Below are 23669 nucleotides of genomic sequence, written 5' to 3' on the forward strand. Positions count from 1 at the left end.
ATTATCGTCTTAATTCTTTGTTAAATGATCTCTCTATGCTAAATTCTCTAATTTTTTTTTCTTCATTTATTTTAAATTTTTAATTAATTTCAAATGCTTTGCGACAAAACAACAAAATATATAAATGTTTAATTTTATTCTCAGGGGTTAAGTCTGATTAAAATTTTCATTAATTGGATTTATATAATAATAAATAAATGATTATTACTTTTCAATTTTGTTTCATTATTTTAGCAATTATTTATTAGATGTTCATTTAATGATGATTAATTATAAAATACGCTGTTATTTAGACTATTGGTTACATTAGAAACAATTTATTAAAAAGCACATTACTTTATTCTTGAGAAATTGTTAATAAGGAGTTTATTTAAACTCGTTTTTAAAGAAAGTTATAGTCAAACTTTTTAGATTTTTAAAATATTTTGGAGAATTTTGAATATTTGGATAACTTTATAATTATAAAAAAAATTAAAAGTTTTAAAAATATAAATATAAATATACTACATTGAATTTAATAAAATTTTCAAGGATTTATTTGTAATTATTTATTTATTTCAGTCTATTTAGGTTATTTAAGTAAGAATTGCATATGGTATTTAATTATTTTGTATGAATTGCTTAGTAATTCATTTTGTTTGATTCTCGACAAAGACATTATAATAAATTTGGATTAAACTACTGATATAAAGCATTAAAGTTTTCCTCGTTTTCTTCCTCTAAAATTATCATTGACGTTTGTCTGAGGTTTTATTAATCAGAACATAATCATTAGAACGATTGGTAATTAAGTTAAACACGTAAAACTAGCTTTTTGTTTATTTCGGAATGACACGAGACGAATGAAAAATGATAATACGCCTCTGCCAAAACAATCTTCGAACGCATTGGAAGATAGAAGTCACATGAATGCAACGTCACAGGAGAGTGTGTGTATATGCAGCGTTTAGGAAACACTCGATCGCAGTGACCGAGAAAACTTTATTGGAAGTGTGTCAGTGACAGTATCTGTTTCAAAAAATAACAACAACAATGAAGGAATTGACGCCTACTACAGGAGTGTTTTGGATTAATTGCGATGGAAATATACTGAATGTAACTAAAGAAGAACTCCTCGAGTTATTAATGAACTCGACTATTAGAAATTGTATCAAATCAATTTACAATCAATCATTACAGTTAGATCTACCGTCAGAATTAGACTTGGGACCTAAGAGAGATCCATTAACGACCGTTATATCTATGACAATAGTGTATGCTTTAATATTGGTTACCGGATTAATAGGTAATATTTGTACTTGTGTAGTGATATCTCGTAATAAGTACATGCATACAGCAACTAATTATTATCTATTTAGTCTTGCTATATCGGATCTTCTGTTATTGGTACTAGGATTACCACAGGAGATGTATCAGATATGGGTAAACTATCCTTATATATTCGGAGAGGAATTTTGCATATTTAGAGGTCTTACTTCCGAAATGTCTACTAATGCTTCGATTTTAACTATCACAGCATTTACTGTAGAACGTTATATGGCAATATGTCACCCTTTAAAAGCGCATACTATGTCAAAATTGAATAGAGCCATCAAAATTATCGTTGCTATCTGGTTATGTGCAGCAGTTTGTGCTGCTCCACTTGCTGCACAACTAGGAATTATCTATTCTGAACTTAATGATAAGCCCATTCTTGAAAGTGCTCGTTGTAATATTAAAAGGACATTTAGTCATTCGTTCGAAATATCGACCTTTGTCTTCTTTATCCTACCGATGACGGTTATTTCCGTTTTGTATGTTCTCATAGCACTCGAACTTCGTCGTACGTCAGTTGTTAGTCGTATCAACTCGGAAACATCTTCAAACGGAGTGACAACTCCGTTGACAAGAATTAAATCTAGAAGGAAAAAAATACGTTCAAATAATCAGTCATCTAGAAGAGACGTTGTCAAGTTGTTAGGTAAGTCTCAATTTTTGAGTATTATTATTTAATAAAAAAAATGGCTTTGACCTATAATATCATTATAAATGTATCGTTTTATTATTGAAAGAAATAAGAACAATAAATTAAATATTATGAAGTAATTGGCGCACAAATATTCAGGATTATTTTTTAAAAGCAAAAATTCTTTTCTGTGCATAAATATATTATATATAAATTATTATAAATTTAAAACATATTTTTAATAACAAAGTGTGAATTTTATAAATCACTACACAATAAAATGTAAAATAATAATTAAATTTACTTTTTAAATTTTATTGTGTAGTGATTTATAAAATTTAATTTGTAATTAAAAATGTTTTATATTTGTAATAAAAATTATTTTATTACACATACTTATGCACAAAAGCAGAATTTTCGCTTGTAAAGAATAACCTTTATTTTATTATACTTTAATGTTAGTGAGCGAATTACTACATAAATAATTTTTTAAAAATTTGTTATATTATCATAACAATTATTGTAATTATTATATAAAGTTGTTTTATTTTTGTTTAAACTTAAAAAACTTTTTAGTAGCTATTGTTACGAAATATGACATTAATTGATAAAATATATGGGATATATATTTTTTTTAACTAGAATGAGTGAGAAAACATTAGTTACGTTTAGCAATTAATTATTTTTTTTAATAAGATATAATTTAATATGTCACATCTGCTATTATATTTTGTATCAATGTTATTTACTCCGATTCGATTTCATTGCAATAATGTGAATGTACTAGAAATAGGTTAGCTGTATTTGTGTTAACATTAACATTATGAAAGGAAATTTCGATTGTCCTATGGAAAGAGTAGAAACATACTTTCGTTTATATATATATTATTACGGAAATCCGTTCTTTATTAAAATTTTGAGAAATTCATTAGAGAAATTTAATAATCATTACCTGAATTTTATTCCTTTTTTTATACATATAAATGAAAACTTTTATAATTGTTTACAAAATTATAGTTAAAGGATTGTTATTTCAAATAAATTTTAAAGTATTTAGTTTAAGGTTTTTGTATAATTAATAAAATTAACACTGGACGTTACTAAAGCTTTTGCAATTATAACTCTTCAGAAACTGGTATAAATATACAAAAATACTGTATAAAAATATATAAAAATTTGATATTTACGTAAAACTATTGATGCATACATTAACTTCAACTCTAAAGTTTAAATTAATTTTTAAAGTATGATAATAAAATAAAAATTTTAACGTAAAAAAAAAACTTAAAATATACTTTGCATTTTTACTTTTTGAAATTTTTATTACAGAAATTATCTCCAATTTTTAAAATTTTTTTACAAAAATAAAATTAAGTGGAATATTGAAGATATAATAAATAGGATTAAGTTTTTTAGTCTCTTTTCTTTCAATTATTTTTAATTAAATATAAAAATATTTCAAGTGATAACTCCTATGAATGCAACATAACTCAATATATAATGGAGTCGATTGTCATCATTTTACAATTTTAAAATTATCAGTTAACAGGATGCAAAATAAAATAGTAAAAATTTCATTTATATAAAATTGTAAATATTAGTTTTTAAAATATATAATTATTAACAGTTTTAATAAAAATAATTTAAATATTCAATTATGGAATGGTGTTTATATTTAATCTACTGAATTTTCTATAATAACTTGATTTGGACTAAGTAAATGTTTTTATAATTAGTTATGTATTGTTAAACAAGAGTCTCTTTTTCATCTTTTGTGTGCATGTACAGTTACATAATTGATAGAACAGTAGAAGATAAATCACTACTGTTTAAGAAAACACTTGATTTTATTAGAGAAGGCAGAATAATACATCAATACATTTCCAGATATTCGTTGTTTCTTTTTTCTGTTATAGAAGAGAGGTTTCAATTGATTGATCGTGAGTCAAATATGATTCCTTGTTGGTTTGTGCAGCTGGTAAAGTTCCAAATACTCTTGTTTATTTATATTTTATTTACTATAAAGATCAATATAGATATGAAATATATGTTCTTGAAAATAATAATCGTTTCTTGCACTTATTTAAACTGTGAAATAATCTTTAGTATAAGATTAAATTCACTGTATATATATCGAATTTAATTGAATATAATTGAATTTAATATATATATATATTAATTAAACCAATTATATTAAATTGAAATTAATTCTAACATATTAAAATATATTAGAATTAAAGATTGATATAAGTTACATATACATTGAAGATGGATTCATTTTATCTAGGCGCGCATATTATTAAATCCTTTCCGCTGTAAGATTGCTATACCAAGTTCATTTCTAAACGGTAATACAAATATATATATACATAACTTCTCGTTTATTTAAATTGAAAAAAACGCCATTCCAAAGTTCAGAATTTGGTTTTGAAAATTGCTTTGCACTACTGTATTAAAAGTGTTGAAACAATTTTCTCTACGATTAAAATTTTAAACGTTTTGTAAATTATTTAAATATTTTATTCTATATTTCTAGTTTAAATTATTTTTAATTGTTTTATTGAATATTTAGAATGTTAAGGTATATCTAACAGGAAATGCGTGTATTTGAATGTTTAAACATGATGCCTTTGCAAACGTTTGTGTCACAAGTCAGAGTAGACTTACTAAAATTTTTTTTTAAATATAAAAATTGAACAAAAATATCGATTTTTAGATTTAAAACTTTTTAAAGAATATATGCAAATTTTTTAGAATAAAAAATATAAAAGCGTGGAACATAACAAATTTTATAGCTATAAGTGGTTTGGAAATAATCTCAATTATTATGGAGTATAATTAATTCTCACTTGAATTCATTTTCTTATTGTATGTAGGTAAATTAAAACCTATTTTTATGAGGAAAACTAACATTAAATTTTTTTTTCTTTTTTTTAAATAAAGTTCAAATTTTATAAAAGTGGTTTATATTATACACGTATAATTTATTTATAAATATAATTACGTTGTTATAATAAGTCACGTTAGTATTTTATACCTAAAATGTTTTATAATTGTTCAAAATTAAGAGGAAAATATGACACTTCTAACGTGAAAATTAAGATTTAATAGCTTTATTTATAGGCTGTAATTTTCTTTACATATATTTAAAAATTATTTAGACTAATTTCTTTATTTAGTTTTAAACTTAAACACGTGACAGGGTTAATGTCACCTATGGTTCCAAGATGGCGGCTCGTTTGATTCCAGCAAGGAAACAGTGGGGACGCACGTTCTAACCTAACCTATTCTAATAATTTTGTTGGTAATAATTATGGTAATTTATTAGAATAGGTTAGGTTACAACGTGCATCTCCACTGTTTCCCTATTTGCTGGAATCGGAGACGAGCCGCCATCTTGGAACCATAGGTAACATTAACCCGTGACGGATACATAAAACTTCTGTGTTGTAATTATATTTTAAAGTGTAATAATTGAATTATATATAAATTTTTCTTAATGTTTCCTGCTCAATATCGTTTATAATAATAAATTTATTGAAATAATTCAGCTTTTCAGCTCACTTCATAAAAAAAATTTTGCATTCATTTATATCGGATTTCCGCATTATTCTAAAATTTATAGTCTAAGATTTATATTATATAATATAAACCGTATCTTAATAAATCAACCGAATTTATTATAATATAAAATTCCTTATAAAAATATATATACCGTATTATGTATATTATTGAAAATATACCATTTATTCTACTAAAATAAGATTTTTTTTCACTTATTTGTTACCCACGTTATGTATTTTACATATGAATGATATTTATATTGTAAGTTACAATTTCTATAAATTTATTATTAAATTCTACTGTGATAATATCTGTTTTCCTAAATTTTACAATGTAATATGTATCAACATTAATTAGTTGTTAGCTTATTTGTGTTTATTTACGTAAAAATTTAATTAAAATTACAGTAAAAATCTCGGGATTTTAGAATAAAGTTTTTAATTGAATTGAGAAGTTTGCTAAATATTTTAATGCTAATAGAATAGTGTTACATAAATATATTACAATATATTTTAAAATTTGCTTTAAAAACGTATATTTTTATTTGATATTCCGTACAGAATCAATATATATGAACTAACATGATTACTTCCTCTTAAAGATGATATGTTATATAGAACTGGGTGTAATAAAATAGCAGTTTTTTACGTTTATAAGAGATAAACCGGTCTCATAGTATCCTTGAAAATAAAGTGACATTGTCTGGTCAAGATAATAAATTATGCTTAAATTTAAAAAGTAGTTTAAATTTAGAAATTCTTAGTAAAAAAAAAAAATAATAATAATAAATATTTAAAAAATTAATTTTTTTTTTATAAAGTAAAAATTTTTTAAACCATTTTATGTTTTAAATTCACAATTCACGAATTATATTTTAAAAAATAATTATAATAAATGATATTTATTTATTATTATTGAAAATTTGTAATAAATTTTTAAAAATATTATTTTTGCTCTAAAGTGTTTTTATATTCTAAATAATAAATATTAATTTAATTTTAATCAAATGTTTTATTTTCAATTTTGTTTTTATTTAACAATTTTCTCTACGCAATATTATTTTAAAAATATTCTGAGTAGGATTTTTAATTTATTTATAAAATATTTCATCTTATTAAAAAAATATTTGAACTTTTCTTATTCCTTTTTATGTTTTATGAAACTATTAATTGTGTTTGAATGTACTTTTTACAAGGAAAAAATAAATTTTTGTTTTTAAACTTTTAATAACTCTTCGTGAAATACAAACATTTCTATATTTTATAAAGTAAAGAAAATTCAGTGCTTTGTAAATTTATAATTTTATAAAATTTCTCTATTATTTACAATTATTAAATGTCTTAAATAAAATTTCATAAAGAAATTTTACAACGATACCCAAGAAGTTATTTTTAAGATTTACTTTAAAATTTTTATTTCGAAACATTAATTATAATTAAATTATTCAAATTTTAAAAAAAAATTTTGATGGGGAAAAAATTATAGTAATAATCTCATCAAACTGCAATGTGAAAATCTCATAAATAATTAATAGATGACAACCTCATAAATTCAACCATAAATCATAATCGTATATTATTTTAATTATATTATAATTAAAATAATTGTAGATAGTTTATTATTATGATTATTATGAGAGAGGGATTCTTATAAATAATTTTTTAATAGGATTTTATAATTTCTTTAAGTCTTTATGAATTGTGAGCCTAGCTGTCATTCACCTCTCATTTCCACAAATATGGGTTTTATACCTTCTTTTTTCAAAAAAAAAGTTTAATAAAATCTTATAAACGAAGTAATTATATAATGTTTAAATTGTATCTGTAATATTTTACAATTTTTAAAACTTTTATATACACAAAATAAATATATACATAAAAATTCTGTATGTAATTATCTGTAATTCGAGAATTACTGTAATTATTAAAATATTTATAACGAAATCCTTTATGTATCCTTAAGAATTATTTAATTATTGTGGAATATTTAAAACAATTCTATTCTTTATATTAATTACAAGCTTTATTAGTTACAGAAATTACAATTAATGCACTATTAAAGATCTTAGATCTTGCAATTATTATAACTTTTTAAAGGTTCTAAAACATTTAATTATTTTAAACATTATACTAATTATTAGAATTTTATAAATACATAGGAGGTTAAATTGATTTTTAAATATTCATGATTTCTTTCAATTCATTGTACTGTATAACGTATGAATTATAAAGTATTCTAATTAGATTTAATTTTGAAATTACAAGTTGAAAGGGATTGCTAAGTACAGTCTTTATTATAAAAATGTTTAAAAAGAAAATTGTTTAAAACAAGCGATTAGGCAGACTTCCAAACAAAATTATTCTTTCTGGCTATGATACGTAATATAGAAGGTCAGAATTTTGACGTTTTTCCTTGTTCAAAATGTTACTCAATTCTTAGAACCATCCTTAATAGTTAAAACAATGAATTATCTTAATCATATTTTTTTAAGGCTTTGTTTTATCTTATAATGTTTATTCACAAAATATGTTAGGAAGATGTTAAAAAGTTTCATTATATCTTGCTAAGTGACATTGTTAGATCAGGATATCCCTTTTATCACTAACAGAGACATTTGAAAAATCCTGTCAAGGGCATTATATTAATTATTATCATCATTAGTATGCATTATATTAATTTATCGATATACTACCAGAAAATATATAATTAAAATTTTTTTCCTAAATTGAACGTTATGTAAATAAAGGAAAAACAATTTCGTCATATACTTTTGCAGTAAACATTAGAAGGACGAATTTAAATAATGCTTTTAAGTTTACAAAAAAATCACTTTTTTTAAGTAATTTTTTAAAATAATTTTAGAATATAAAACATTATCAAGGATCAATTATAAAGGATTTTTATACGGTTTTTTTTTTGTCTATAAAATGATATTAAAAGTGTTTTTTATAAATTTACTTTTTAAAAATAAATTGAATAAGTTTTTTCAAAGCAGTTTCGCATTATTTTTATTTAACAAACACTTTAATCAGTTAAAATAATTTATATGTATAAATATCAATGCGAATTTATTTATTTATTTATTTAAATTTTGTATAAACATGTCATTTAAATGTTAATATCAGTAGTTCCTAATTTATAATACACGACATCTTTTGAATAAAATCCTTGAATTAGCTCCTGGATTATGTTACGTCCTTTTAATACACTTAAGGATATTCTCGAACTAAAGCATGAAAAAATAAAGTTTAAGATTATTTTAATTGACAATTGATTCAACTAATAACTAAGTATTTAAATGCTTAGTTTAAAATTTTGTAATTAAAAAATTCATTTAGATTTACGAAAGTGTAGTTACTAACGATGTTTAACGACTTGTTGTACAGTAGATGCAATTCACGAAAGCTGTCATAGAGCATTGTATTGTTAACGACAAAGTGACTAGCATCCTGTATCGAGAGTATTGAAATGTCATCACACTCGTCAACACTTCCGTTAGCTACAGCCAATAATAAAATACAAATTTTACTCTTCGTGGATTTAGCACTTGTTGAATGGCGGCAAACATGAAGGATGAACATACGAAATAGTAAAGTTAATTTTTCTTAAATATGAAAAATCATATCAGCTTTAAGTAATATATTCTATAGTCAATGATTAGCAAATATGTTTAGAATATTTTACAATAAGTGCACAATAAAATCCGTTCTTTATTTAATAATTGTATTACGTTTCTATTGTAGTAAAATGTCACTCAGAAAATATATTATTCTAGTGTAATTTTGATTATATTGTTAAAACATATTCTTAAAAATATAGTCGTTCAATTAAATTAAAAATTACATCTTTTGTTAGTCAATAATGACTTTAAAAACTATAATATGGTCGATAGATAGACGTGGTAACCGATAGATTCGGTATGAATATTTATTCTCGTCGTTGGCGGTGAGCTAAGTTTATTCAGCGACGTAGAAATGGTGAATAACGACATCTCTGCCGCTGTCGTAAAATAACAAGGCGGATTAATGACGTTTCAATTAGCGACATGTTTTGTGAATACGCTCGAACATTGTTATACTTAATAACGACAAATATCTACTTTGTAGAACATGTTACTAATATAACTACATGTTTGGTCCTACAAAGTGGTAAAGCTTCCTTTAAATTATATCGTTGTTCCACACGAAATTGTCTCTGCTATGATATTGTAAACACTTATTACCATCGTCATTACTTTTACACTAATAAAGTTTAATTCCTTTCCAACACCTTGATGCATAAGTTTTTTTTTGTTAATGAATGTATTAAAAAGCTATAGATGTTACCTTTCAGAATTCTAAAAATGAATAGTGTGTCGATTTATTTATATATTTATTTTATTTTTGTTTTAATTTAACACAAGAAGTTTTATTATTCTATCAATAAAAAAAGTAGAACAATACGCTGATTAATTAAATAGGAGAAAAATAGCAAAATATTCACTTGAACAACAATAGAAAATAATAGTAAAAATTCGCACAAATTGGATTTATTCTGTTACAAATATTAATTAACTTTGTTTAGTTGGTATTTATTTTTATATAAATTCTAATTTAATAATTAAACAACGCAAGTAAAATATAATTTTACTGTTTTCATTTAACTTAGTCTTTAATGAAAATTTCAACGCATAGATATAACTGAATTAAACATAGATTTTTGAATTATAAAATTTGTAATTTTACAAGAATATATTTATTTATTATTATATTTTTAATTGTTTTTTTTTATTTAAAATGTTAGGAAAATATCTTGCAATATTACAAATATTCAGAAGTATTTTTAGTTCTATATTGTTTGATTTTATATATATAAACGTATGGAAGTGTTTCCGGGTTAAGAATGCGAAAACTTTATATTTTTCGACTAGAAGTTATCTTTCTCCCACGTTAGATACAAATAAATATTTCATAAAATATCTCGAAAAAACTATATTGAAGCGTTTTTAGATATAAACTTTGATCTTCGCGAATAAATTTCATAATAACTTCGTAGATCGCGACCTTACTGATTGATTATATACTTCATAAAGAAGCAATTGAACTAATGTAGCAACCTTACTCAAATTTTTCCTGTTGAAATTACTCGTATATAAACAGAGGTATAGGATTAAAGCATTTATAGTGAAATACATTTTAGATTCTTGAAAACATGCAATGTTCTGTACTAAAGAAAAACGTTTGGTAAATTTTAGAGTAAACTTTTTATCGCTATAAATTTTTAAAATAAACTGATGAAAGTCGTATTAAATTTTCTTATAAATAAAAATATGCCAGCTTTTATATTGACTACTTCGTCAATTTGTTAAAAAAAGAAGATTCAATTGAACTTGTCAAAGCATTTACCAACTTATTTTCTACGAATTTTCTGCTGTTGACAGCATCCAATTTATAGATTACTATCCAGAAATTTGTTGGCATTATCAAAATAAAATCCCTTTATACCTTTTTAAAACGACTGATAATTAAATCAGTACTTTAAGATTTTTAATTGTTATTATTTTCTTTATAACTAATATGTACTAATAAATTACAATAACAACTCTATATAAATAATTTTCGCGTGAACTAAGAATTACTTTTTAAAATACAACTATTTTTATGAAATTACTTTTATCGTGTTATCGTGGAAAATAACAGTTTCATAATACAGGAAATTATCATCATTATTATTATTAACAAGAGACTATAAAATGAATAAAGCTATTAAGGTAGCTTTATTTTTTAGGTGAATAGATGTAAAATTCTTATTCTATTCATGTTCTTATGTATATACTGTGTAAATAGTATAATAATCTGTTTATTATAAGAAATATAGAAACTTCTACGTCATACTTTGCGAATAATTTAGGTAAAACATTGTTACTAACTCTTCTAATTAAAGTTTTTGGTGATAATATTTGTAAACTCTGGAATCATTTATTTTTAACCAATTAAAAATGTTTTCATACTGGTTACTTTAAATAAACAATTGATTGGATGAATGACAAGTAACGATCAATTGGGGGCGTAGATTTTCGTTATCGTCAACCAATCAGATGGGCGAATAAGCTAAATGTGTAAAGGGGTTTAATTTTTTTTCAAATATCACACCCAAAATATTCAATAGGATATTAAGTAAACTTGTAACAATTTTTTAAAATGTTAACAAATATTTTTTATTCCATAATTTTTCAAGTTTATTTTCTTTTAACTTCTGTAAAATAATTAAATTGAAAATTATTTAATCGTTTTGAATTTTAAAATAAATTTCTTATCAATTGTTTAAAATTTATGCAAATTTAATTCTTAATAAATTTTAATGTTATTATTTAAAATTAAATGTATAATCAATGCTGAAAAATTATAAATTAAATCAAATTTTTTATCTCAAAATCAATAAAAGATGCCTACATTAATTTTGAGGTGAAAAGTTTTGTTTTAGTTCGAAATAATTAAATTCATACACATTAAAAAATTCGATTATATTTAACCTTTCTTAAAAATTTCTTGTCATAAATAATTATTTCAAGAATTTATAGGCTCTGAACTTTTTCAAATGCAGCTTCTGCGCTTGAAAAAGTGTGTGTTTGGGTGTACTTTCTTTATCCTTCTCTTATATACATAATTGAAAAATAAAGAATTATTTAAATATTCGTATGTATGTACTGTACGTACGTACTATCTTAACAATAATTTTCTCTCCAAACAATTTAAATTCCACTCGTAGAAAATCTTTTTATTTGCAGACAAAAGTGAAGTTGACCTCAATCAATTCTGAGAACAACTTCATTCTCTATACAAACGGGGCTTTGAGACGATTATTGATTACAATACAAACCAATGGTTTTAATTTCAAAAATTACTAAAATGATTTAATTATATAATAATACTTGTTTCTAGTTAACAGTATACTTTCATTTTTCTACTTAACAATGAGAAAAGATAATAGCTTATATAATTTTCAATATCCTCTTACGGTCTTTCTTTCTTCCTTGATAAACTGAATTAATTAGATCTTCGTTGAAAGCTAATGGCTTCGTTGGTTTCTCTTTTATATGCTTCACAAACATTTAATTTTATACTTGTCTTTACATAATTTTCAAAGACATACCTCTTACATATAATATCTAGAACAATAATTTTATAAAAATTGGGTTTTTTTTATTATTATTAGTGATCAAGGCTACAAGTCTTCAAACCGTATCTCTGCGTATTATATTGTATAACACGTTACAAGACAATTATTCTTTAATTGGAGAAATACTGCTGTAATTTCATAAACCTCCTTCTCTCTCTATGTGTGTATATATATATATATATATGGCTGAATATTTTGTTGCTTATTGTTTATGTGAAAATGAACAGGTTATTTTGAATTTACAGACATATCAGTTAGTTCGACTGCAGAAAAATAAATATATTTGAGTAGAAAGGTCAACAGATAATTTCGTTCTGAATTATAGATTTAGATATTAATACAAATAAAACTACATAAGATATTGTTATTTAGATTTATTCCATATATAATTATTTTACATTTTTAAATTCTACAGTTTCATTTTCTCATTCTAATATTAATGGTGTATTTAGCAAATATCACATGTATTTGGAGAATTAAGATTGGATTAGAAATGTTCTAAATTAAATTTATTAAAATGTAATTAAAATTCATACATTATCATTAATGTTGTTTCAATAACTAAATATATAAAAAGCATTGTCTGAATTGATTCATCTCATTATCCAAAATCTGATTTTATAATCAATATTAGTCATAGTTTCCCCAACATTTGTAAATATTAATTTTATTATATGAAAACGTATTTGCATTCAAATTACTTGTCATAATTTTATAAGCAAGTTCTACCACAAGCTTTATTTTCAAGTTCGTTTCTTAAGCTTAAACTTAATTTATGCCTTATTCACTTAAACAAACCCCAAGATAATAATTAATGAGATTTAATATGTTGCAATTTGACATCTATAGGATGAAATAATATTGCAAACGAATTATATGAGTTATTAACCTCCAGAGCATGGGTTCATCCATGAACCACGTGTCCTGATTTAGGAGGAGGAGAGGTATAATAAAATACCATAAAACATCACATGGAAGAGGAATGGGTAAGGTAAGAAAAACAAGTGGTTATTATTATTTTAATAAAATAAATAGAATTGTATTTTTTTTTTACTTCCATGCCGCATTTAAGAATATGTTGATGTTTTTACGGTTAGTCAATTAAATTAGCGGATTTTATTGCAACATCAGTTCACTAAAAATAGGACACGTGGACAAACTCTATCTTGTTTTCAATGATGATATTTTTATTGGTTTATTTACTAAAATAGAACAAAATGAATAATAAAAAGGTCTGCTATATTTATTGTCAGAAGGCGTAATATTAATTATTTACGTTCCTTCCAGATATTTTCTAAGTTCTTCGTATTTAAGTTACGTTTTTTTTTTCATTAAAAATACCTCGAATCTTTTAAACATTAATACATTTATCCTAATATTATTTCCTAAATAATTAAACTATTCACAAACACTATATTTATTCTTGATTAAAAACTTTCCCGGCAACATTTAAAACTGCACGATGGCGCCATCTGTTATATTTTACTAAAAAAAAAACTTTTTATATTTTTACGCTCTGCCATTTTATAATAATTAATTTTAAGGGTAGGGATAGGTTTTATAAAAATAAATTGTAAGTGCTAATATCGAGTAAAATCTTCATACATTAAGTCCGACCGTACTGGAGGTTCGACACACGACCCCCCCTCTATCTCCCCACTTCCTTAACCTCAAACAACAGAAATTTAATAGCATCAATGCGCCTTAATATACAAACCTCCCTGCAAAATTTCAGAAATTTTCGACAAAAAGCACAGGAGTTAAGCTTCAAACAGGGTGAACAAAATCGTGCCTTCCCCTATACGAACATACATACATACAGAAGAAAAAAAAATAACCCAATTTTTTGCATTTCTTGACATTTCAAGGTTTTTGAATCCCAAAAATGCAAAGATATTACTCCATACTTTCCTTCTGTTACAACTTTTCCGGTTCTATTATACAATGTATATCACGAAATAAACATATATAAAATGTGAAAAAATAATCTGTTTTTATATGAATTTTTTTAATGCAAGCATGCGCGAGTAAAATAATTAAATGTATTAATATAAATAATATGATTACCTTTTCAGACAGGTACCGATACATTCAGTACATTTAATAAATGTCTATATATGTAAACTGATTTTATCCATCGTTACGATCAATGTAATTTTAATTAATCTTAGATAAAATATTACATCTGTTCATCTACTGTGTAGCAGATGAATACGTTTTTAAATATCACTTTTATTACTTAAATAATACACTTTGATCAGTCGATTTTGTTTCAGTGTTTAACACAAAAGAGAAGATTTGAATTAATTTTATTTTACGATTTAAAAGAACTATTTTTTTTTTCTTTCTTTTTACAATAGAAGTCGAGGAAATGTTGGATAATGGAAACAAAAAATTGAGAATATGAATAAAAACTTTTAAATTCTCCTTTGTCCTAACTAAAATCGAAATCTTTTTGGATTTATAAAAACTAAAGGATTTAAGGTTTTACGTTCATGAAATTGGATTTCAATACTTACGAAACGTGCTTTGCAAATTTTAACTACAGAACTTTACGTTATGGAATGTATGTACATGTATACAGTATGTATATATACATGCGTAAATATAACATGCTTATAAACAATGAAAGTAATTTAAAATGAGAATACTACAAACTATTTTCTATTGTATGAAGATAATCAACTTTCTACTCTTCATCATTGATATTTATCTGTAATAAAACAGATAAATATTGTTAAATATGAATGATGATGATGTAGAAAGAACGAATTTCGATTAAGAATAGTGAAAATTTCTCGTATATAAAAGAATTGTATAAATCAATACGAAGACTTAAAATTGTCGCAATTTTCAATTAAGACTATCGAGAAATCATGACACGTCGTCCGTATTCTCAATTTCGGCAATTTATTATACATTTAGATCTAAAATTCCGATTTGATAATATAGAGTAATCTTGAAATTGAAAAATAAATTTAATTTCTTTTTCAATTTTAACCTGCTATCTACAGATAGACAAGAATACGTAAAAGGTAGCAATTTAAATGCATTTCTTGTCTTCCTGTTTGAAATGTTTTTACTTGTTTGAAACTTTGAACTTTAAAAATTATTTTTAAAAGTGATTTTTTTAACAGAATGATGATAAAAAAATGAAATATTCATTGCATTTTGATTGTGGTTAAGAAGAAGTTAATGTTAGAGAATAGATAAGATGATACAAGAGATAAATCTGTAAACTAATACTATAATCTTTTAATGTGCTAAACAGGAGGAGAAATTTAGACAGAATAAGTCTATTAATGAGTCTCTTTGGATAAGTCTATAAATGGGACCATAAATTTAATTTTTATCTTATAATTCTCAGAACAAAATAAAGAATTGGGAAGTGTACAGTAAATGAAAACTAAAGTTTGAATTGGAAGTCTTTTTAAGAACGTTCAATTCGTCGAACAAATAATTAATTCTGGGGATTAAAAGCTAAGTGTAATGAGAACTATTGTATGATAATTAACAGGTGTTTTTAATTTCATGTTTTTTTTTTTTTTTTTTCTTGTTATCTTAAATAGAATTCTTTCCAAACATTTGTCGCAGACATGGAATACAAAAACATTTATTAATAAGCAGAAGTGTGAAAATAAATCTTGGAGCGGTTTAGAATAGATTTATGCTTATAAATTTCGTTTTTTAAATTGCAAATTTCAACTTTTAGTTCATCCTCCCTGATGGAAAAAAAAAACCTGAAATTGGATCGAAGCGAGTTCAGCGATAAGAAAAGCAATATTTGTTCGAATTTTTGTGGTATACAGGAAAATAACTCATAAAAGTAAAATATCCATGTAAAAGAGGGATTATTTGCTGGCTCTCTCTGTAAATTTTTCTTTACATTTTCTAAATAAGTAAACTAGAGAAGGAAATTTAGAATATTTGTTTTTTTACTTTCGTGTTTCGGTTTTACGGGAATTTTTGAAATTAAAAAACTTTGAAAACTATTCTTTGTTTCTTGGCAAATATACACACATTTTTCAGAAAATAATAATAATTTTCTTTTTAAGAAAGAAAGACGTATCGTGTGTCAAATCAAAGTTTTTTGTTTTTCTCTTCCAATTCTGAGAGTGATTAAGTTTTAAAAACTTGAAACTTATGATGAATTTACTGATTATTTTTAAATTAAAGCTTATTGAAAACTTTTTTTTCAAATTAAGAAAAATTTTGAAATGTAATTTTTCAAAACAGAGTGAAAGCTTTAATAAGGTTGTGTTTGGAGAATAAAACTTTAAATATCTGAAAATTGTGATAATTTTTTTATTGTTTTATTTTTACTAAAGATAGGTTTGGTTTATTTGGTTATGGCAATGCGATCTGTCGAGGGGGGACGACTTTCTATGGGGGAAACTGGTCCTATTTGGGTGTTAAAAACGTGAAGAAAATCCGAAAAACTCCAACCCGTTGGTGATGCTCGAATCCACGATCCTGTTCGGTGATTTTATCCACTCGGGCACTAAAGATAGGAAGCGAAGAAAAATGTTACAACAAACAAATGGCCATAGAATCTAATAACTGATAGAATTTTTATAATATCGATAAGATGATGATAATGTGGTAAATCATGTTACTTGATTCATTTTTGCCATTATTTTGAAATATCGAAAAGTAAAAGGTACATTAGATAATCATTTTTGGATCTGTTTTATCTCTACGTTTTGGAATAAATCCGCATCAAGAAGTCAGGTTGATTGATTAAATTTTCAAAATTCATCAGTTTTTTTTTCCTTTCTATCATAAATTCTAAAATTTAAATAAATAAATAAATAAATAAAAACTCAGTCAAATCATGAATTTGGAGGAGGATTTAATTGAGAATTTATAAATACACAAGTTTAAAAATACAAGTTATTTGTAAAAAAATAATACTTAATTTAATAGTTATGTCTAGCTTTAATCGTTTTTTTCTTTAATTTTTTAAAAATTTATTTGTGAATTTGTTAAATAGTAAGGTAGCCTTTACGGCATTTAATTATAAAACTTTTAATAAAAAATAAATATTTTAGATTTTATATACTATATAAAACTTTAAACATTTGATCTGCCATCTTTGTGATTGACTTATAAGCCAAGAAATTAAATATTTTATGTTGGTTACTAACAGCGTCAATTTGAAATTGTTTGTTTTGATAAATGTTTTACTAAGATTCGTATTTTCGAATTTTTGCTTGATACTCTCTTAAATATAAGAAAAAATCTTATATTTAACTTATAACTTTTAAGCGTAAGAGACACCAAACATAGCGAGGAATTTCATAAAATCTAACTCTTTCGATTTAATTAATAGAATACAAAAAAATACAAGATACAAAAAGACGAGTAGAATTAACTAAGAATTAAAGTAAATAAATCTCCAAGATGGGAAAGAATTCGTATTTTTTTAACGTTTAAATAATGTTCCTTCTTTAATAACGTTTAAATATTGCCGTCTTTTCTACGGTTTGTTTTGGTGTCCTCCATTAAAACAAACGAGTTTGTTGTTTGTAGTGTAACAGACGTCGTACTTATTCCCGGCAAAGTTTTTAATTATATCCTTTTGTATGATGTATCTAGTTCTAATTCACTGTTTCTGATTTTGAAATGCAATAAATACCCATCTCTGTTCTTCAAGAATCTTATTTTTATCGTTTCTTAACGTACGATATGAGATGGAATTATAATTACACACAATTTTGTATTTACTCCTGCAGTATTATGAGCTCTTCTAATAAATACCTGAAAAGGTACTTACTTTTATCACAATGTAGATAGAAAAAGTTCGCTAGGGTGAAACGTATGTTTAGAGTAGAAATTGGTGTATATTTCTCCATTTATAAGCGATATATTAAGAAAATAGCCTGAGGTATTCACTTCTATTCCTATTGACATCAAGGTATTTACTCTTTTCGGTTCAGTAAGGGTAAATTCGTTTTGTTCAAGGTATACGAAGTGTTTCTAAAAGCGTTGGTTTGTTTGTGGATTATCCGTTGATATTTGATGATAGCCTTTCATCTGAAGTATAAACAATAATTTCGTCTACCGCTCGAAGTTACTTCCCAAATTTCGATATAATACTGGTTCTGTGTGTGGAACAAACACAGAACCAGTTGTTCTAAAATCTCTGAAGGAATCTCTATCACCATAAACAATGAAAAACATATTTTTTTTTCTAGTTTGGTATGGGATTCCCTGATTAGAAAAGCTTATACACATTGCACTAGGATTACAAATTAAAAGAAGCAGAATTAAAATGTATTCTCGATACAGCCTATCCATTCGATTATTAATAAGAAAACTCGCCCTTAACTCATCTAACTGATGTAGTTCTCAAAAAGTTTTCATTAGATTCACTTATTCAACTACCATCGCATCTACACATAAAAAGTTATCTGCTACCCGTAAATCCAGAATTGTATATAAAAGTAATCCCATCTTATACCGTATGTTAAGAAACTATAAAGATAAGATTCTTGAAGAATAGAGGAGATCGGGATTGCATTTCGACTAGAAACATCACAAAAAGGATATACAAGTAGGAATTTTGCCTGGAGATTTATTGAACATAAATATGAAGTCTGTTACACCAGAAAGATAGTATGAAGTGAACATTTTAGATACATACTTAAGACAATAAGTCTATCCTTGTACAATCCAGTAGATTCCACCTTAACCACAACACACACAGACCTCCACAACAATTCACTCGTTTGTTTTTCGTGTGTATAGAACACCTGAAATGAAGCTCGAATTATGAAGAGTTAACAAACTCCATGGCACACATTCCAGTGAACAAAATGTTAGTAATATTTTGATATTTAGTGTTATATAAATAAGTTATTACAGAATTTCTTGCTTTCATTATTTTCTAATTGTTTTTAAATCAACGTTGAAGGACTCTTAAAAGGTTTTTATTAGCCTGCTACTACTAAAGATTAATTTCCACAAAGAACACAATGCTTTAAAAACATTTTGTGGTTTAGATCTTGTGTAGTGTTAACAATTCTATCGTCGTACATGTATTGTGATTGATTATTTTACACAGTTTTTGGCTTGTACAACTCTATATTGTGTCATTTTATCACTATAATAGAGCTGTTACTTTTGTATTTACATTATGTATTATGTTTCCAGTTCATAGCTGAACTTTTTTTTATTCAAATGTTTTTTCTTTTGTATTTTTGTAAACTTGGAGAGAATAAGTTTATTTAAATAGAGTTTTATTTTAAAAAATTATTTTAATTAAAATTTTAATACTTAACATCTTTTTAATTGCTTCTGTCAATATTTCTTTTAAATGAATTTTCTCATTCTCTTGTATTGAACCTATAAAAATCCAATAAATTCTTGCTGTAAAGAAGATCAAGGTTAAGTTTGCTTATTATTAATTAAATACGAAAAAATAATTGAAAGAAAAATTGAATAAATATTTATTTTTTTCAAGCACGTCTGTGTTTCAGCTTATTAATTAAGCTGAAATAGATACATGTAAATATGCAAAATCTACTAAAATTAATAAGTTTAACATAACATTAAAAAAAATTTAAATTTTTATAAAATAAATTAATTTCTTTATCCAATTATTTTCTTTCTTTCTTTGCTAAAAGTATTAATTTATTTTAATCGCATTTTAATGACTTGTTTAATTTTACGCATAGAATCGTTTGTAAATACATTTTAAAGACATTTCTTTAACTTTTTTGTTGTTGTTATTACTAAAACTGTCCTTAAAAATAACGATAGCAAAATTTGGTTAATGTAACCCTTGGTGCCAAGATGGCGGCTCGTCTCTGACTCCTGCAAGGAAACACTGGAATGTACGTTCTAACCTAACTTAACTTATTCTAATAATTTGGTTGCTAATGATTATGGTAATTTATTAGAATAGGTTAGGTTAGAACGTGCGTCCCAGTGTTTCCTTGCAGGAATCAGAGACGATCCGCTATCTTGGCACCAAGGGTTACATTAACCCAAAATTTATAGATCGACACTTACATTTAAATGGGTTTAATTTTTATCAAGATCTACATTAAGATAATGACAAGTAAATACGAATAATTAAGGTCTGGTGGATGAAATCGCTGAAAAATTATTTGGGTAGAGTTTCACAGGTTTTCTTCACGTTAGTAACACCTAAATAGGCGCCAGTTTCCTTTAGAAAGTCTTCCTGGGAGGCATCCCACACGTGTCACCTTGCCGTATACAAATAATCCAACGAATAATTACAAGAATAACTAAAGAAAATCATCCAAAATATTTAGAAAGATTGTTTGTATCTTCTGTAATATTAATCTAAACGAGTTCTTTATATCAATGTTACACGCAAAGAAGAAGAAAAGGTTAAAAGGAGCGGAAAAAAAGTAAATTACGCAATGCCAAAGGCAAATTTTTCGTAACCTTTGATGAACTATAAAGTATAAAACAATCTATTATTAATGGTCATAAAATAAAAGAACTTTTACCTTCAAATTTAAATAAATAATTTTTCTTTTTTAGTTTTTAACCATGTCACACAGGCAAAATACTGTTAGCTCAGAGAAGATGTACATGTAGGACATAATTGAAGAATATAAATGTATATGGAAATCATAGAATAATAAAAATAATTAAATTTGAATGTACTCGTACTTTGAATATAGTAAGATTTAATCTTACCAGTAGAATGATTCAATTAAGGCAACAGAAAATATTAAAATAACGAATCTTTAATAATGTAGTTGTAATGAATGATGATGATGATTTTTTAATCAGGTATGCAAATCATTTGGGATGCTAATTTAAAGGAAAAATCTTAGTTTAAAAGGAATTAAATTGTCAAATTTTATGTTTTTTTTTTTCGTCGAAGTACTTATAGCTTTTGATTTATAATAAATTATTTTAATATTGTAGGAAAGCACTCTAAAAATTAACTAAACTCTATTCGCAATTACTTATTGATAAATTAAAATGTTTGTTTGCATTTTAAAACAAAAATATAAACATTTTAACTGTAAACTTTCAAAACAAGGATGCTATTTATTTTAAACTCTGACAGGAATCTAACTTAATAATATGGATAGCCTTAACTTAAATAATCAAATGTATATAACTATCCGGAGAGGAAAACACCTGGAAAATTTCCATTTTCTTTTTTTTTTCTTTTTGTTTTTTTCATTATTACAGTTTAATATCCCGCATTAAATTAAGAATAAGAATTTAAAATATATATATATATTTGTTATTTATCAATCGTTTTAATATTTCTAGCAATGAGATGAAACAAGTAAGATTTCGCATTTAATTTATTAACGTGTAAAATATTTAGTATTATTTAGTTATATGGTATTGAATAAAGTTAATAGTCTTTTAGTTGGATCTTATTATAATTTCCAGCTTGTATAAAGTATGATGTAAACTCTTCTGTGCCAACTGCATTTGTTTCTTTTTAAACTTTCGTTGATATTACTTAAATCGCTATTCTCTTCAGATTTTATCTTTATAACTAAACAAAAAAAACCAGTTAATGAGTTTCTAAATTTAATTCGAATACCAGAATAAATCCGCAGCTAATGTAATTTTATATAATCCAGTGATTTTTTTTCCCCTACCAAGTATATTGGAAATAAACATTATTATTTTATTTAAAAAATAATAATAATAAAATAAATCAAGAAAGGTAATATTTGTAAATTATTGCTAATGTAGTTTACAAGTAAAAAACTAAATTTTATATGATTTTTATGTTGTTTATAAAGCGCAACGCCATAGATGATGGAATGGTGATGATAAAATGGTGAATTCCTTACTGTATTTTTTTATAATATTGCATATTTTGTAATGCATGATATTGAATTTACTACGTAAAATATTGAAATAAAATTTGGTGGTTAAAGGTTAAAGGAGTGGGGAGATACACACGACCCCCATTATCTCCAGTAGGATCGGATTTAATGACGATTTTACTTGTTAGGATTTACAATTTTTTATAAAACCCATTCCTACCCTCAAAATTAAGATATTTTTTCCCCATTTTATGGCAATTAAAAATATAAAATATTTTATTTTAAAAAAACTTAACAGATAGCGCCACACGCGGTTTTAAATGTTGCCGGGAAAGTTAAGCAACTCGTTGCTGGATTATTTTATGTATTTATTATGACATCTCTTATTGATGATCGTAAAGGATACTGTAAAAACAAATATAAAGATTTTGGACTAGTGTATAAGTAAATTCATATCATAACTTATTTTAAAAAATATTTAAATACTTAAATTATAAGAGAAATTAGGATCAAATTCAAAAACATGCTCGTGCTTTACAATGTATTGTAAGAAATAAAATGATTTCGTGTTTTAATTTCATATATGACATAAATATTTATAAAAAAAAGAATTTTTTTTAATACAATTTTGAACGAACGTATATATTTGTATGTAAATGTATCGATCGTGTCAATATTATAATCTTTATAATATTCTAAATTAAGAAATTTTGCTACTTAATATACGGGGGGATGCAAAAGCAAATATACAGTTGTTAATCTGAGAAATAAATGTTTGTTTGTTTGTTCATTATTATTTTTATTTATTATTATTTCGTATTCCTTATCTGAGCATTTATTTTCATTCATAAATTAAATCAATTTGTTCTGCTCTTTTCCTGCATGTTTTTTCTATAATAAAAACTGTAAATCAACTTTTGCACCCCTTATTTACATAAAGTAACTGAACATGACACACAACCACATATAATTAAAAAGAACCATACAACATGAAACACACAACCATTATATAATTAAAAAAAACTATTAATAATATAATAACTTACAAATTTTCGATAATGCCTTTTTTAAAGTTTTAAAGTACTTATTTATTTCTCTGTCTGTTTTATCTAATCTTTTAATTGAATGTTCTATTCTATAATGTAACATCTACATTTAAAATACATATAATGTTTTAATTTTCTAGTTTCTTTACTTTGATAAGAAAAGATTACGAATAA

At 24.6% G+C, this 23669-nt stretch overlaps 1 protein-coding gene across 1 annotated transcript in view; it reads left to right on the top strand.

The window, feature by feature from the left end:
• The first annotated feature begins 928 nt into the window (after positions 1 to 928).
• The window catches only part of LOC136990067 (pyrokinin-1 receptor-like), a 61619-nt gene continuing 38878 nt past the window's right edge, over positions 929 to 23669 (top strand). The window contains exon 1 of the mRNA XM_067288412.1: positions 929 to 1960. Coding sequence (XP_067144513.1) covers positions 1033 to 1960 — 928 coding nt within the window. The 5' untranslated portion in view covers positions 929 to 1032. The remainder of the gene's footprint in view (positions 1961 to 23669) is intronic.

This window comes from Centruroides vittatus, unplaced genomic scaffold (genome assembly GCF_030686945.1).
Source record: "Centruroides vittatus isolate TY-2023 unplaced genomic scaffold, ASM3068694v2 scaffold_861, whole genome shotgun sequence".
Lineage (NCBI taxonomy): Eukaryota > Metazoa > Arthropoda > Arachnida > Scorpiones > Buthidae > Centruroides > Centruroides vittatus.